Below are 18,204 nucleotides of genomic sequence, written 5' to 3'. Positions count from 1 at the left end.
CAATCTAATTCTTGAAAAGTATGTGTCCAATCCTCACCAAACTTTACATACATGATTGTGACCATAATATCTTGATCAAGTTCGATAGCCATGGAAATCGCTTTTGTCATTTAGGAGTTACGGCCCTTTATTTGCAAAAAAAGACTTGAGATTATCCTGAATAATCATTATGGCTTATTTCAATTGAATTACGGTACATTCATATTTCAATGAACATTATATATACGAAATACCTCTGAGAGGACAAAAAAATGAATGCAAGGGTATTCTTTAACATTCATTAACATCATCTTATTTTACTTGAATTGTTTCTTTATAAAAAACTTATATTCAAACATTTCATTTATATCCAACAAAATGTACTATTATTATCAATAATTATAGAGATGGAGTCACCCCCTTATGTGATAATGGAACAACTGATACCTAACGTGATCACCCCGCTAGGACAGCCACTGATATTGGACTGCCCCGTTACCGGAAAACCCGCAGTGACGGTCACATGGTATAAAGACGAAATCCAATTGGGCGGTGATTTTTTCACGCTGAAAAACAACTCGCTTCACCGACCGATGTTAATATCAGGGGATGAAGGGAACTATACATGTCAGGGCGTAAATGGCCTCGGATTGGCAAGAAGTCCTAACATATCTGTCATGCTTGCCAGTAAGTGCACTTCATGCAAAAATGAATGAGAATTTTAGGTTAGTGCTGTGAATTGAGTAAGTTTATCTGGTAAAGCAGAAAATTTACAAAGACAAAAAAAAATAACTTAAAATGCTAGTAGTTGAGAAATTAATGCTTTTTTCATCCAATAGTTGATCATGGTGATGCAACAGCTTTTTAAAAAAAATTACCCGGTAGATTGAAACAAAACAGCTCTTTCTTAATATGTTTTTAATACTAAAATAAGGGTTTAATACTTGTGGAAACAAAATTACAATATACATGTATGGTGAAGGTCATTTTTGTTATTGAATATGCTTTACAAAAAGAGGCGAAATGGTTTTGATATAAATTAGAATTTGAGTTATGTTTTAACATGATTAAGCATTACTGCAAGCAAACACAGTAAGTTTATAGTAAAACCTTTTGGAAACAATTAACAATTTCTCCAATGATTTAGAAATGTTAAATCTTAAATTCTTCTGTTTGGAAGAAAAAGTTTAAACAATTAAATTTCTCCAATTTTGATTTTTTACTATACATTAGATTGCCTGAATCTTGTGAGGGTATACTTATGTTATTTGCAATATTTTGGTTTTGAATTTGAAACCTAGCGAAACCTTAATTTACGCATGTTTGCCAATGGTTATGAAACTGAAGCATTCTGAAAAAAAAGACCTTTCAAAAATAAAACAATTTCCAGAAAGTAAGACTTGAAAAATTCACTTTGCATACTTCCAAACCTGTTCCTTAAACTGTCAGGGATAGACATGACATTCCGGGAGGTACCACAGGACCTATACGGGATAGCAGGGCTCCCCGCCATACTGAAATGTACCCCACCCTACAGTATACCCTCTGCCAGGGTCACCTGGTACAAAGACAATGCCCTATTGGTGCCAAGATCAGGTAAGTGGCCTTGAGGGGCTTTTAAAAGATGAAACTATATATTGGCCTATCAAAGAGGAGCACTATATAATGGCTTTTCAAAGAGGAGTACTATATAATGGCCTTTCAAAGAGGAGCACTATATAATGGCCTTTCAAAAAGGAGCACTATATAATGGCTTTTCAAAGAGGAGTACTATATAATGGCCTATCAAAGAGGAGCACTATATAATGGCTTTTCAAAGAGGAGCACTATATAATGGTCTTTCAAAGAAAAACTCTATAGAATGGCCTCTCAAAGATGAGAGAACTATATAGTGGCCTTTCAATAAAGAAGCTCTATATAATGGTCTTTCAAAGAGGAGCACTATATGATGGCCTATCAAAGACGAGCACTATATAATGGCCTATCAAAGAGGAGCACTATATAATGGCCTATCAAAGAGGAGCACTATATAATGACTTTTCAAAGATGAGCACTATATAATGGCCTTTCAAAGAGGAGCACTATATAATGGCCTTTCAAAAAGGAGCACTATATAATGGCTTTTCAAAGATGAGCACTATACAATGGCCTTTCAAATAAAAACTCTATATGATGGGCCTCTTAAAGACGTGAACTATATAGACTAGTGGCCTTTCAAAGAAGAAGCTTTATATAATGGCCTTTCAAAAAGGAGCGCTATAAAATAGCCTTTGGATGATGAGCACTATATAATGGCATTTCAAAGAGGAGCACCATATAATGGCTTTTCAAAGAACAGCACTTTATTATGGCCTTTCTGAACCTCTGTATGTTTTTCAATATTATGATCGTTCATTAAAAGGGTTCATGTTATGAAAAGAAGCATATATTTTTTTATAGCTATAAATGAGAGTATATTTTCATCTGTGATGATACTTTGGGTACTCTTGACAAATAATAATGTCTCTACAGGTGAGCAGTCGGTGCAAGTGATGACATCATCTAACGGCTCATGGAATGTTATCTTTGAGGAGATACAGAAGCGTGATGAGGGGGAATATTTTTGTGTGGCCACAAACAACTTTGCTGTACCCCCTTCCAGGACCTCACAGGCTGCTACTATCAGGGTGGGAGGTAAAGCTTGGGAGTGACTAATTGTGTAACTGTTTACTATACAGTTGAATCCCGCTCGTTCGAACTTGTTTGGCTTGAAATCCTCATTGGCTTGGACTAGATCTAAAGGACCAATTTCCCTATACTGAAGGTAAACCATCCCTCTTGACTGGATTTTTCTAAGGCTAGAAGTATTTTCGCCAGTCCCTGTGAGTTCCAGCCAACAGGGTTTGACTGTATATATTTGATATCACAGTTGGTGAATATTATACTTATCAATGCTGTGTGGCTATGAAGAACTCTGTCCTACCCCTCTTCAAGAACCTTACTGGTCGCTACTATCAGGGTGGAAGGTAACCCCTTGGGGTGACTTGTCGTATAACACTGTGAATTATGTACATATTTGATATATATTTGATATAGTGACTTTTCACTTATCAATTCTGTGTGGCTATGAACAACTTCACTGACCCTCTTTTAGAGCCTCTCAAGCCACTACAGTCCAGATGGGAGTTATGACTTTGGATATTCTTGTTTTTTCATGGCATAGATGTTTTTGGTTTATCCATTTTAAAAAAATTATGACATCTTCTGACATTAAAATTGAGTGTTTTCTTCAGATTGGTATTTGTTCAAAAAGCAGCATTGCATAAAATATCTGTAAATTTTCTTAGATTTTCACAGTCTGCTAAAAATGCATGACATTAAGTGTAATGCTTAAAGGATATATGTTGTTATAAATCTATTAGAAATGTGCAGCTTGTATTGCGTGAACTTTTTCATAAATTCACATGAGCACCAAGATTCATAGAACCACCAGTTATGATGAAAATTAAGATAGGAAAGCTAGCTTACCTTAGCTGCTATGTACAAGAAGTCTCTTATTGTTGCTTGTATCAGACCAGTTTTAGCTGGATTTTTCGAAGAGTAGGGTGGGCTGTTCTACTCGCCCTGTGTCAGCACAAGGGTAAAGTTTTAGGGCATGCTGGCATTTTCAAATATTACAAAATTACCTTTCATTAAATGCTCTTCATACTTTACACAGTTGTTCAGATCCATCACACAATAAGATGCATTACTCCATATCAATCTTAATACAAGTTATGGCCCCTGATTGACTTGTTTTACAGCACATTGTGTACGGTCAAAAGATTAGGGTAAAGTTGGATTTTAACTTATAACTTCTAAACCCTCAATTCATTTGACTTCATAATTCACACATGTGTTGATGGCCATCATTCAGTTAGTTTACATACCGTAACTCCATGTTATCCTTAATGCAAATTATTGCCCTTGATTGACTCAGACAGTTTGATTAAGGTTTTAGTGAAATTTGGGGTTTAACTCTCAAATACTGTTTGTTCAATGGACTTAATACTTCACACAGCCATCACACAATTAGGTAACATAACTCTATATCAACCTAAGTAAAATTATGGCCCTTGATATACTTTTTTTCTGGACTTTTATTTTACCTTTTTTATAGTTTTTGATAGGCACATATAACATCATTAATGCATTCATTTATAAGACAAAATAATGTGTAGTAGTGTCCTGCGACAGCTCATTTTGATATGTTTCATTGAGCCATTGGTAAGAAAGGCAAGCTTACCCATCTTAGCTGCTATGTAGAGGGAGACTTGTTGATGGTATTACAGTATTTAGATCTATTGCAGGGGCCCCAATTTTCATAGAGCCGCCCATTGGTAAGACTGTTGAGAAAGGAAAGCTGGCCCATCTTAGCTGCTATGTACAAGGCGACCCCTTCCCGGAGGTCACATGGCTGTTTGAGGACGTTGAAGTGACGGTGTCAAATACAGTGTCATTTAGGTATGATATTATAGTTTTATGCTGTTCATATGAGACACAATGCCAGTAAGTATTATAAACAAACCAAAATGTTCTCCAGTCGATGTTAAGTATGAGTAATAAATAAATACAAATTCAATTTTTATCAGGAATACTTATTTGATGATTTGCAGGCATATTCATTTATCACTTCACATTAGAAAGTTACTACAGTGCAGTATAATATAGTTATATATTTAAAAAACATGAATATGTTATTTCATTATGATAATAACATTTATGATATAAAATGTAATTTACATGTAGGGATATTAGAGAAAAATATCAATATAATTTGATAGCTGGTTTTCTTATTAATATTGCTCAGAAACAAACAAAAAATGGACAGATGGACCTTACTGTTTGCCTTAAATTAGAAGATAAGGCCATTTTATCATACATTGTCCAAAGGTTGTCTGTTACCACATGGTTATTTTTAGTATGAATATATTATACGCGCTCTTAATGTTGATTCTTTTCAGCGTTTAGCTATGTTACAAGGCCCATGTTATACTTTTTCAGACAGGGAAACCAGGAATTATGGATAGGAAACATAAATAAGGGAAATGAGGGGACATATACCTGCAGAGCAGTCAACAGATATGGGGCAATACAGACCAAGGTCTACATCAAGGTCCTGGGTATGTATTAGGAAAATGTATGGAGATTGAGGGGACATATTTTCGTACAAAATGGCATATTTTTTCTGATTCCATTGTTTTAAATCAAAATTGCAATTACGCTTATTAATTTCAGCGGTGTAAAAATACCACAAAAACAGGTGCAATAAACACACTTATAATTGCATTTTAATGTTAACCATTGTTACCCGATACCAACACCTATCAACAAAGATATACCAAGAATTTTTTTATCAAAATATTTATATTAAAAACAAATTTTTCTAAAAGCGTTATTAACACGTTTAGCCATAAAAGTTCAATTTTCGAATGTAAATATGAAAAACTGTGATCTGATCTTTTGTCAGCTGTCTTATATCACTGGTTTCAAGATATTTACGCAAAATTTAGCTTATTCCCAGACTAAAAATAAATAAATTGTCAAAACGGTCAATTTGTGAGAGCGCAGCTTTACGACCTAGATGACTTTGATTATCAGGCATAAAATATCAGTATTTCTAAAGCATATGTTTAAAGCGCAGTTTAACATTGAATTAATAATATTCATTCGGCCGATTGTTCAGAATTTTGTCAACAACATTGTAAAAAACATCATTTTTCAACTGTTTCATCTCTGGAAGTTTAATGGATACAGTAATGCAGATCTGTCTAATTGTGATCTTCAGTATTTATAGCAATATTTGAGACAACTGTTTCAGCTGTTTATATTTTAATATGTAAGCACTACATAAAATATAAAATTACCTTGAAAGTTAAAAAGGATGTCATAAATCACTTTGTTAACTTAAATGTAAACAACATTCTGATCAGCTCAGTGTTGACCTCAGGTCATCAATGAGACCTACCGGTAATTCAATCTTACTTTCACTTTTGTTTCAGTCCCTCCTGTGGTGTTACAGCCTGTTGGAGACACTGTGGTCAGTAAGGGGGACACAGTCATCATACCCTGTGGCATATACAGTGACCCTGCACCTCTCATCACCTGGTTTAAAGGTATGATGTCTGAAAACTTATTATTTTCTAACTTAATTTGACAATTACAAGATGAATAGGGTATAATTAGACCAAGAATAGCATAACAATTTGACGATTCTGGGACATTTCATTTACTAGTAAACGAGCCCTTGTCTGAAAACTTATAATTCATAACTTGAATTGACAATTATAACGATGTATAGGGTACAAAAAGCCCAAGGATATAATAAAAATTAAATTTGAGAATTCTAGGACATGTCATTTAGTAGTAAATGAAACCTTGTTATAAATAAAATTATGCCATGTTTCAGACTCAGCAGCTGTAATTATGGGGGGTCGTTTCACTCAGATACCGGATGGCCTGTACATAACTTCAGTACAAGTGGAGGATTCAGGGACGTATCTCTGCCAAGCCTCCAACATGGCCGGAACAGTCGAGAACCAGGGGACTCTTACAGTGCTTGGTAAGTGAAGATGTAAAAAGAATACATGTCATAGCCTTATTGTAATCAATGGTAAGGTGTCCTTGGCGACGCCAGAAACTCGTTGTTGTTTTGTAATGCAATAACTAAACCTACTTGTTCGGCTTCATGACCACTAACTACTATCCAAACTATCATGTGCCCAGGCCGGGATTGAACCCGGGTCACCTTGGGAAAAGCGAGTTTCTAGAGACAATACTCTGACACATTATGTCATGTTGAGTTTAATAATTGACAAGTTATGCCCTTATGTTGTAAAAAAACAACAGAGGAGCATTGGCATTCTCTCTACGGTGCCCTTGTTTTTACTATGCCATGATACATGGGCAATGGCTTTTAAGCTTTGTCACTATGACAAGGGGTGACTGCAAGCCTTTAGTAGTTCCTTGCTATATCAAATACAGTCTTATTGACAATTCTGTAGTTTTATTTAAGAAGTGTAAGCCCGCTTGTCAACATGTGCAGGAATATGTCCTTGACCTGTGCTACCAATGGTTATTCCCAGCTGCAAGTCATTTTGTGCATAATATCAGGGTAAATTGTGATCCAGTATTTGTTCACTTTTCTCCCACAGTGAGACCCTACTTTCTACAAAAGCCAGTTAGCCAGGTTGTCAACAGGGGGAATAATGTGACCTTGAACTGTGTTGCCAGCGGTTACCCCCAGCCACAGGTCACATGGCTCTTCAATGTGAGTGGTTAATATTTGTGTCTAAATTTGCTTCATGTTTGGGATGAAGTGGCTAAATTGATTGCTCCATTTTATGACTTAACCTTATTAAATGTAATGAGTTTTCTGGCTTTTATGTCTGGGATATTCTTGCATTATGTTTGGGGTTATATAGTTTTATGTTGTGGGTTAACATATTTAATTTCTTGGGAAAACTGGCTTCATTTTCATGGTTAATTGGCTCTATGTTTCGGTTAACTGGTCTCACAGTTTGGGTTAACAGTGGTTTCATGTTTTGATGAACTGGTTTCACTTTTGGGGTTAACTGGTTTCATGTTTGGGGATAACTGGTTTCATGTTTGGGGTTAACTGGTTTCATGTTTGGGGTTAACTGATTTGATGTAAGAAAATAACTGGTTCTAAGTTTCGGGTTACTGTTTTCATATTTTGGTAAACTTGCTTTATTTTTGTAAGTTACAATTTATTAGGAATTCACACAAACTGTATTTAACCACTTCAGGGTAGCTCTTTGTTCCCCAAGGACACCATGCTATCCCTGGACCAGAGTCAACTCCTTCTGTTGGGGGTTAACTGGCTCCATGTTGGGGACTACACCTGCAGGGCGACCAACCGAGAGGGCTCATCACAAGAGACTGCTGCCATCAGAATCAGGGGTAAGTTGTTATTATGGAAATAAGTTCATCATGTTAAAAGTTATATTATTGCCGAAGGGGAAGTTAGCCATAATATGATGGATATCCAGGGAAACAGTTTCCACATTTGGATGTTCACATCTGCCAAGTACAAAATATACATAAAACGTAACACCAATTTTACAACAGTGAGAGTTTTGACATTTTTTTGACAAGATATCATGGTTGCTCTTTAGCCTAGGTTGCATATCATTACATTTTTACTTGAAACATATTTCAGTGCCACATGAGGTAACTGCTATAGAGTTATTCTTCTTTTATACCAGGGCAAACACCTTTAACTGATTGGGTTGTATGTCTGCCATCCCTGAGTTGTTCAATATTATTCTACATATCGCTTATATTAACATCATTATATTTCCAGTGCCACCGAAGGTAACCTCTATAGAAGGTATTCCTCTATTATACCAGGGCGAACACCTTCAGCTTACATGTCGAGTGACCGGCATCCCAGATCCACTAATAGAGTGGTTCCATAACAGGTAAGGTTTTTATTATGCTGTCAATATAATTTATTTGAATGTACAAGTTAATTTTAGTTAACTTCTAATTCATTGAAACAAATTTGATTAAAGAGGTTATGTCTTTGAGAGTGCCCTTTTCAATTTTGTTTCTCTTTTATCTTTTAAGAATTACATTTAGCGCACTGCTTTAGATTTACAATTGTTTAACATATGAATGACATTTCCCATAGAAGCAATTAGAAAATAAACGTACATTATATCAGATATGACTTATTAATACCCCTTAATATGCCCTTTTTCTCATGCATCTCTATGCATACAGGGAGCAGTTGTTTACAAGCAGTAATGGGCGAATCTCCTTCCCTGAGCCCAACAAGCTGAGTGTGATGTTTGCCAATGAGAATGATGCCGGAATCTACACATGCAAGGGCTCCAACAATGCGGGGGTCAGCCAGAAGGATATGGAGGTCTTCATTATAAGTGAGTGCTTTGCTGTTGTTCTTGGTCATTAAATTTTGATGTCGTCATTGCTCTTGTTTCTATTAGTTTTGGCGGTCAATTACTAGTTTTTATTAGTTTTGCTTAATGACAAGACCCATGACACTACTAGGAAGGTCAAGGTTACACTTGGAGGTTAATCGTAATGGAATGCTGAATAAATGGACATACGGTATAGGTGGTAGTGTCCAGGCTGTTACTTTATAATGAATGGCTGGATTTAGAAACAACTAGCACAATTCTTCAGGAGCATTTGTTACTTACATTGCCAGCTGTTGGCGTTTTTGTTGTTGTTGTTTTATTATAAATTTATTTTATTTTAAGATAAAGCTTTGGGTGAATGGTTATCTTTAATAGATCCCCCCAGTCCCTTTGTCCTACTCACAGTTTGTAAACTCAGTGCCTGCAGTATGGATGTAGCCTGACCCTGAACAAACGTCTCTCATACATGGAACCTCTCTTATTGGTCGTTTAACCCATGTTGCATGTTCCAGGCAGGCCCAGTCCCCCTGTCCTACTCACAGCTTCTATACTCAGTGCCAGCAGTTTGGAGCTTTCTTGGACCTGAACAGAGGTCTGTTATACATGGAACTTCTCTCACTGAAAGTTTGACCCATGTTTTATGATTCCAGGCAGGCCCAGTCCCCCTGTCCTGCTCACAGCTGCTTAATTTAGTGCCAGCAGTTTGGAGCTTTCTTGGACCTGAACAGAGGTCTGTCATACATGGAACCTCTCTTATTGGTCGTTTAACCCATGTTGCATGTTCCAGGCAGGCCCAGTCCCCCTGTCCTACTCACAGCTTCTATACTCAATGCCAGCAGTTTGGAGCTTTCTTGGACCTAAACAGAGGTCTGTTATACATGGAACTTCTCTCACTGAAAGTTTGACCCATGTTTTATGATTCCAGGCAGGCCCAGTCCCCCTGTCCTGCTCACAGCTGCTTAACTTAGTGCCAGCAGTTTGGAGCTTTTTGGACCTGAACAGAGGTCTGTTATACATGGAACTTCTCTCACTTGAAGTTAAACCCATGTTTCATGTTTCCAGGCAGGCCCAGTCCTCCCGTCCTGCTCTCAGCTTCTACGCTAAGTGCCAGCAGTGTAGAGCTAGCCTGGTCCACACAACAGAGGGAACCCCAAACACCCGTGGATAAAGTTATCATATTCTACAGGAAGAAGTATGGCCTATAATTATGATATGGTTTAAATATTGAGTAACACTATGGATTTTGGTTTGAAGAATTGAGTTGATAATTCTAGACACAAATTGATTTGTGAATAGGTTTATGGTTTATACTAGGTTATTTTTTGCTTGATTGTAAAGATAGCTGAGAACTGATATGAAATACTCTCAAGTTTGTTTCCTTGGATAATGTACTATGTCTTTTTTAAGAAACAATGCGAAAGTACAGCTGTGAGGCTCTGATTTAGAGGCAGACACCTTTACTTTTAGACCTCCCCACCTTAATAAAACATCATTGACCAACAGTTTACTCATAATGTTGAAGTGATTTAGTGCTTAATATTATCTGGTTTTCATAAGCAATAAACTGAGGATGTAACACTCTGTTAAGTAATTATAAGGAGTACTTGCAGTTGAACATTGTAAACCCTGAAAAATAGCCAAGAGCCTGTTTGCAAACACTAAAATACTTCAGTTGAATCTCAATCTCATTCCCAACTCATTTTACCACAAAGCATTAAAATCATATACATTTATGTTTTTACACATTTTAAAAGAGCATTCAGTCATAAGATATGTTGATTTTCACCTTTCGTAGAGATTCACAGGGAAAAATATTCTACACCCAAAAATTTATGTATTTGAGTACAACTCATTGTTTTTTAACAATTAACAATTAATACTTACCAACACATTCTTTGAGAAAATATGTTTTCAAAAGTATAAAAACATGCAAGATTTTGAGTCATTGTATGCTTTTATGCGGTAAATTGAGTTGGGATTGAGATTTGAGTGTTTTTGTAATATTGGGGCCAGGGATTTATGCACAAATTGGGGCTAAGATCCCTTTTGAATTTGTTTCCAAAGTCATTTATATTAATTTCAAGGTACTTTCTACTATTATTGATGTAAATAATCGAGCAAAAAACACGCTCTTAATTATGACTGTAAAGGTTTGATTCAGATAAAAGCTCTCAATCCTGAGTTCAGGATTAAAACTGAACTTTAGAACCCCTGCTGTTATAAAACTGTTTGAACATCATACATTTTATATGTAGCAGTCAATTATTTGTAATGGCTATGATTTTATTGTATAGTTAAATTCACTTACAAGTTTAGTTTAACCATTCTGATTAGAAACGTCCAGTGCATACAGGGAGAAAGAGCAAATTTTGTTTGTGCTTCAGAGTACAGCATAATAGTTGACACACTTACTAATAAGTAATAGTAAGATGACATGAAGTATCATTTTAATGATTAAGAATGGGCAGAGTGATTGATGTCTTTATCATTAAAATATTCTTCAGGTTATTAAACTGTATTCAAATACTACCTCATTGGCTGACAAATTGTCAATGCAAAATTCTGAAGCAGGGAGTGTGTATCGGATAAGTGGCAATAGGCGGACTTTTAAACAACCGCGAAGGTTGAAATATTTAAGGATTGAGCCTAGTACTTAATGATTGCCTATCTGCAATTTCATTGGCTGAAATGAAGTTTATATTCTTATATCATGTTAAAGCCAACAATTAATTTTATATGTGAATAAAATGTTTGTTTCAACCATTTAGATTAGAGATGTCCAGTACCTATACAGAGGTAGAGCTAATATCCACCATGCTTAAATACACTATATCCAGCCTTGATCCAGCCACAGAGTACATTTTTATGATCTCAGCTATCAATGGGGCGGGGACAAGTGGTGTCAGCAATGTTCTAGCTGCAAAGACATTTGATGCTGGTAAGACTTGTTAAAGAGTTATGATTGTGCCGAAGGTAAAAGAACATGGCTTAAAGTTCTTGGGGCTGTTTCAAGATCTTAGTCAATTGTAGTCCTAAATTGAAATTATGCCATATTTTCATTATTTTGCTACAAATTTGAGAGAATTGTACTTAAGCCAGTATCTAAAATGAACACCAAGTTGAGGACATAAAAAACAATCATGCAGTGTGCCATTTGTGACATTAGTACAGAAGTTACGACTACAATCCTTGAAACAGCCCCTAGATTTGTTGTTGTCTAATCCCAAAGGCAGTGTAGGACATGTTACTTTACAAAAAAGAGGTTATATTCAACAGCCAAACACATTTTGGTTACTAGCATGCATAGGTTGGCGAATAATACAGACAAAAGTTATTATGTGTGTTAATGAAGAAAAAGCTTAATATTGTAAGCCTAAATTGTTATAGGGTTTTGTCATACAAAAATGATCTATAGTTTGAACAATGGTATTACTTGCCAGCATAGTCAAACATTTCCGTTTTTGTCATGATGGTTTACCGTTTAAAAACATTTGTTTTTTGGCTATTTATCATCTTTCAAAATAAATCAGATAACATTTTTGTTTTTGTTTTATTGATTCCTTAAAAACTGTTCAGAAAAGCATCCAACTATAGTCTACCTACATTGACATTTTGTACATCTGAATATTTGCCTAGAAATTCAATTAATATTGTTGAATGAAAATCAGACTGATAATACTTTAAAGAGGTCGATCTGAGCTGTGGGATTTACCCATAGTGGAGGCAAATTTATTGATGAGCCTCATTCTGGGTTGGGAAATCCTATGAGCACCAACAGTCATTTAAATACTGTAATTCGCTTCAATGGTGTGTGGTATTTTAATGATTAAATGGATTGGCTCATTTTACAAGGTTTAGAATTCATCACTCCTGCAAAATCAATGCAAAGTTCAATATTTTGCTAGGTTTTAAATTTGCAAGATTTTAACCCTTTCAAAACTTTTAAATTTAAAGGTCTGTTCAAAGAAGCATTTTCAAACAAACCCAGTTTTTGACAATCTGTTCTAGGACCATCAGTGCCGCGAAATTTCCACATGGTAGAGGTGGAGTCAGTGAGCTTCACTGTGGGCTGGGAAATCCCCCTGAAGACTAACGGCAAGATCAAGAAATATCAGGTGACATACCGGGAACAGAACATGCTTGCAGGTACTTGTATGTTGCTAACTGCTGTTTTTGGACAAGTTTGAAATATATGAAAAAATTAATATAAAACAAATTGATTGCTATTCTCATTTTAAAAAAAACAAATCTGATGTGCCCTTTTTGCAATCAATCAACACATTAAAAACATGAATGTGTTGTGAAATGCTTTATATGAGTGGTCATTCAAGACATAATTTATTGAACGAGTTTCCTCGAAACAATAAAAACAAGCCTTGAATGACAACAAATTTGATGTTCTATTCGTATATGAATACTTATTTGCTGATTTTCAGTGTAGATTTTTACACAATGTATGAAGGTCTCTATATAGCATGCACATTTTTAATGGTATTCTTTTTTATCACTTCAAAAATCATTAGTACACTAGTTATAAATAAAAGATAGATAATGACTTTATTTCATGACGGCGATGCCATTTCTGATATAAATCCTCTTACAATATGTATATATTAGGGATGCAAACGAATGGCAAAAGTGATATTCGAATATTCGGTAATTCTTTCGATCGAATATTCGAATATTCGAACACCAAAATGAACCTTTAAGAATTGTAGTAAACTATTATTATTCACTAAAGTAATAGTGGGGGCCCTGTTACCCTTCCTGGTCGTATTCGGTACACGCGACGGACCCTTATTGTTCCACAAATAAGCCTCTGAATTTCCCATTTACAAAATATATCCCAAGAAAAAGCAATATATCTTTAACAAAAAAACAAACCTCTGCGTTCATTTTTGTAAAAAATGTAAAATAAGATCAGGGAATTGCGTTTGTCCCGGTTAAATGACGATATGCGGCAACGTGGGACTTGCAGCCTCGTTCTGGGATTGATGTTTACGAAATATATTTATAGAAAACGACACCATGTCTAAACGTCGCTTTTGTCTTAGGTATTGTACAACAATACAGGACATATATCCTTAAACGTTAAACCATACACTTTCAGTTAAGTTTTGTACGCAAGAGCGTTATATTGAAAACATGGAAACAGTAACTAGCACATGTCCTTCGTATCATCAAGGCGATTTGAGCAATATCGCCAAGCTTGATTAGCAGTGAAGACAAAACATTGGTATAAAGGCCGATCTCTTAAACCCTTAATTGGCATGGTCATTTAAATGTACCCAAAATAATTGGAATGTGTTTTATGTCACTTGTCTAACAGCCAGTAAATGCAAAATTACGGGGACTGTTTATAGTTCCCGGCGATATATCCGATATGACGCGTGTATAGTGTCATCAAGTTCACACCTATGGCATTAGGGGTCGTTGTAAAAACAAGACAGACGAAGATGACAGTTGTAGGCAAAAAGTGTATTAATTTATTATTTCAACAAAAACATCGAATATTCGAATACCTATTTTGACATTCGAATACCAAACGTTCGATCGAATATTCGAATATTCGAATATTCGTTTGCATCCCTAGTATATATGTACATTTATCTAAAAAATCAATGTTCAAGTTTATCACACCTTAAAACTTTGTTTGACTTGGCTTTCCAGAGTCCACAGTCATAATCCAAAGTGACAGTGACCCAAGCCATGACTACAAGATAGAAGGGCTGGCCCCTTATACCTGGTACAATGTCAAGGTCAGAGGGGCCACTATAGAAGGGGACCAGGTACTGTGGGGAAACTGGTCAAATACCATGGAGGTCAAGACTGCTCAAGCGGGTAAGAGGACACTGTCTAAAATTGCTATTAGATAGAGGAGCTGGCCCCTTATACCTGCTCAAATTGCTTTAAGTTGAAGGGGCTGGACTCTCATACCTAGTACAAGGTCAGGGTTAGAGCAGCCACTATTGAAGGGGACTAGGTACTGTGGGGAAACTGGTTAACAATTACCGAGGTCAAGACGGCTCAATAGGGTAAATGGCCAGTCTTAAATTGCTTTTTGATAGAGGGGATGGTATTATAAGTTACGGGGTTAGTAGGTGAACTGATATGGGATATATGGGGGGCAGGAAACCATATCGGGTGAGAGCAAGCTCGAACCTGAATATGTTTCATTTATTCATCGATGGGAAAATACAGGCTCTCCGCGTGACCAGTCCTGGACCAATATTGCATTGCATCATTTATGCTGTAGGCGTGATATAAGGAAATAACTATTAGATAGAGAGGCTGGCCCCTTTTACTTGTAACAGTGTCAAGGTCACTTTATAAGGGGACCAGGTACTGTGGGGAAAGTGGTCAATCATCAAGGCTGCTCAAGCTGGTAGGTGATTCAGTTTTTTTTAGCTAGTCTGTTTTTCGAAGAAAAATGTTGAGGTGTCATCTTCATTATGTTTGAGTGTCAAACACTATAACATAAGCCATAACTCTAGAATATTTCAAAATATTCAAATGAAACTTGGTATACATGTTGCAAGAAACAACTTCCACATCCGCAAGCATTGACCATTCAGTTAGATTGTGATTTATAAGAAATAGCACATGCGGATACTGATGACCTTGTAGAACAAATTAATTTAGTATTTCTTAGTACATTTTTTTTTATGAAATAATTCATTTGAATTAGACATATAAACATAAAAATAAACATTGTGTAATTTTCCCATAATCAGCTCCAAGTGGAATGGCAAGGGAGGTGAAGGCCACACCCCTGACCTCTGACTCTATCCAGCTCTCATGGGAGGTGAGCTTTCTTTCAATTTTTTTCTCACATGATTGTGAAAGGGGGCACACGGCCCTTCAAATTGTTTAAGAAGCAAAAACCAAATTGTGAGAAAAACAAAAATGTTTTTTAAATATGATCTTTACTTTTTATCTTTTATTTGAGCTAAGACTATTCCTTACTGTGACTTTATATGCTTAATTCATCTAAATAGGAAGATATTTACAGCAGTTACAAACTTTGAGACAATAATGAAGGAAAGTGATGTGAATATATGATATTATTTGAAGTTGTGAATTTGGCTTCCACTTTTGTGAAAAAAATACCTGTTGTCGTTTTGGAAATTATGAATGGGGCCCGAATTCATCCCCATTTTTGAATGATATAAGGAGCATCATATTTGTGAATATATTCTCATAGAATCTTAGTGACCCCAGCTAGGGAGCATAATCTCTGCCTTGTCACTTTTTGGAGGTTGATTGGCAGAGGTGTTTATAGTAGTTCATTGGTTATACAACAATGTTGTATTAATAAATTATATTTTTTATTGAAATATAACCCTTTTATTGGCAAATTAAATAGTTAAAAGACAACTAGCAACATTTGAATGGATTAATTTTGATTATCACAGAACTCAGTTATCAATATTTTAAATGCCTGATATTATATATGACGGGGATAATTATATAAGAACCTAAGATAAACTCAAGTATTTTACATTTGTTACATTACCTTTTTTTTCACATCCTTGTACGAACATGTACATTTATAAAATTGTCACTACTTTCAGTTTTAAAACAGTAATTATTGTTATGTAGGCTGTCCTTCAAGAGGAGCAAAATGGACCAATTAAACGGTATTATGTCACCTACTGGTTGCTAAGCAACCTCTCTCAGCCAGTTGGAGAAGAGATTATTGACAATCTTGACCTTCAAGTGAACATCACAGACCTTGACTCTTGGACATGGTACATGTTCAAAATCACATCAGAAAATGCTGGGGGCAGGGGGCAGCCAAGTGATCCAGTCAATGCAAGGACATTTCCGACAGGTAACTATTACACTAGTACTTCTCCAATCATCAATTAGTAAACGATGATTGATAAAAAAAGAGCTGGATATCAGCTTTATTACTCGTCCTGAAAAGGTGTTGTTGTTGAAGCTGTTAAAGCATGGCTTAAACTCACATACATTCTGAGATATTCATATATTGATAAATACCAACATTACCAGCTAGGTCCATAACTCTGGCATTAATATTTATAAAGTTATGTCCTTATTTTATCTGACAAACAGCAGCTGAACATGTTTGCTGTGTGGCACGATTGCTATGTATAAAGTATTAGGCTAGTCTTTAGAGGTATTTGTGTGCATTTTTTGTCCATAGTGTTTCTTGGTTTATTTGTGTTGGGCAATGCCATAAGTTCATTTAAGGGAAGGTGGATACCTGACGTCATGCAGGTTATTGTGGTAACCAATACAGTAGCCACCGTTTTCTGAGCCCATTACTAATTTTACTATATTTACCTATTTAACACAAACGTATATTGACTTTAATATAATTTGTTGTATGTAAATAACATATGCCAAGCTTTTCTGATTAGGGTCACCAAATTTCAAGGTCAAGGTCATAATAATATTAGAGAATTTTTTAATGTTTTACTGAAAGGGAAAGATCGGTAAGATTGGGTTTCCATCTTTATCTAATGAAAACATTGTATGCATGGTTTTAAATGTTAGATGCACTAGGTCCATGATCAAAAAAGTGGCACAGTTTATAAGGCCCTGATAAAATCTATTGTAGTTGTTTTCAATGTCATGGCAATAAGCTTAGTCCATTTAACAATAAATTAATTTTGCAGTAGCAAACATGACTGTTTTTTAAATTAATGATTAAGTTGTAAGCATTATATGATGTATAAGATATTATGGAAAGTACATGGTTCTTTATTTCAGTGCCAACTGGAGCTCCAAGAAGTGTCACCGTGGAGCCTCATAGTTCAAGGTCACTACTTATCAAATGGGAGGTCAGTACATGTTTAGCAAGACCCATGACTCTGGCAAAAACACGTGATGAATTCTGCCCCTTTTTAATAATAATAAATTCCAGATAATTGTAGACATTTCCTTGCAAAAGACATGCTTTAAAAACAATTCTTAAGGCATTTTAATTATTTAAAGCAAAAAAATGATCAGTCAGTCATTTAACCAAAGATAGGATTATATTCTGTATATAAAGTAATAACACATTGTTGCATTATCCAATGTATTGACTGATAAACCTCGCCTAACAACATTGACAGTGAAAATTAATTATGTTGGTGACTGTTCAATAAAGCCTACTTAAGAACATTACATTATTTACTTCATAACATCAGCAGTCACATTTATCCAAATAGTTACAAATAATAAATCCCAAATAAAAACACACAGACATTAGTTTTAATGAACTATTTTGTTCACTAACATACTCATATCCAAAAAATTGAGGGGCATACCAGTATTGTATTTTTTGATC

At 35.5% G+C, this 18,204-nt stretch overlaps 1 protein-coding gene across 1 annotated transcript in view; it reads left to right on the top strand.

Moving 5' to 3' along the window:
* Positions 1-18,204, top strand: part of LOC128224604 (cell adhesion molecule DSCAM-like) — a 44,810-nt gene that overhangs the window by 9,617 nt on the left and 16,989 nt on the right. The window contains exons 7-24 of the mRNA XM_052934522.1: positions 385-666; positions 1,429-1,575; positions 2,491-2,652; positions 4,308-4,461; positions 5,002-5,120; positions 6,000-6,113; positions 6,407-6,559; positions 7,152-7,267; positions 7,767-7,920; positions 8,324-8,441; positions 8,746-8,903; positions 9,966-10,095; positions 11,672-11,841; positions 12,912-13,049; positions 14,574-14,744; positions 15,638-15,708; positions 16,506-16,737; positions 17,643-17,713. Coding sequence (XP_052790482.1) covers positions 385-666; positions 1,429-1,575; positions 2,491-2,652; positions 4,308-4,461; positions 5,002-5,120; positions 6,000-6,113; positions 6,407-6,559; positions 7,152-7,267; positions 7,767-7,920; positions 8,324-8,441; positions 8,746-8,903; positions 9,966-10,095; positions 11,672-11,841; positions 12,912-13,049; positions 14,574-14,744; positions 15,638-15,708; positions 16,506-16,737; positions 17,643-17,713 — 2,660 coding nt within the window. The remainder of the gene's footprint in view (positions 1-384; positions 667-1,428; positions 1,576-2,490; positions 2,653-4,307; positions 4,462-5,001; positions 5,121-5,999; positions 6,114-6,406; positions 6,560-7,151; positions 7,268-7,766; positions 7,921-8,323; positions 8,442-8,745; positions 8,904-9,965; positions 10,096-11,671; positions 11,842-12,911; positions 13,050-14,573; positions 14,745-15,637; positions 15,709-16,505; positions 16,738-17,642; positions 17,714-18,204) is intronic.

Source organism: Mya arenaria, chromosome 17 (genome assembly GCF_026914265.1).
Source record: "Mya arenaria isolate MELC-2E11 chromosome 17, ASM2691426v1".
Taxonomy (NCBI): domain Eukaryota; kingdom Metazoa; phylum Mollusca; class Bivalvia; order Myida; family Myidae; genus Mya; species Mya arenaria.
The sequence above is the reverse complement of the archived record's forward strand: the minus strand, read 5'-3'. Positions and strand labels throughout refer to the sequence as shown.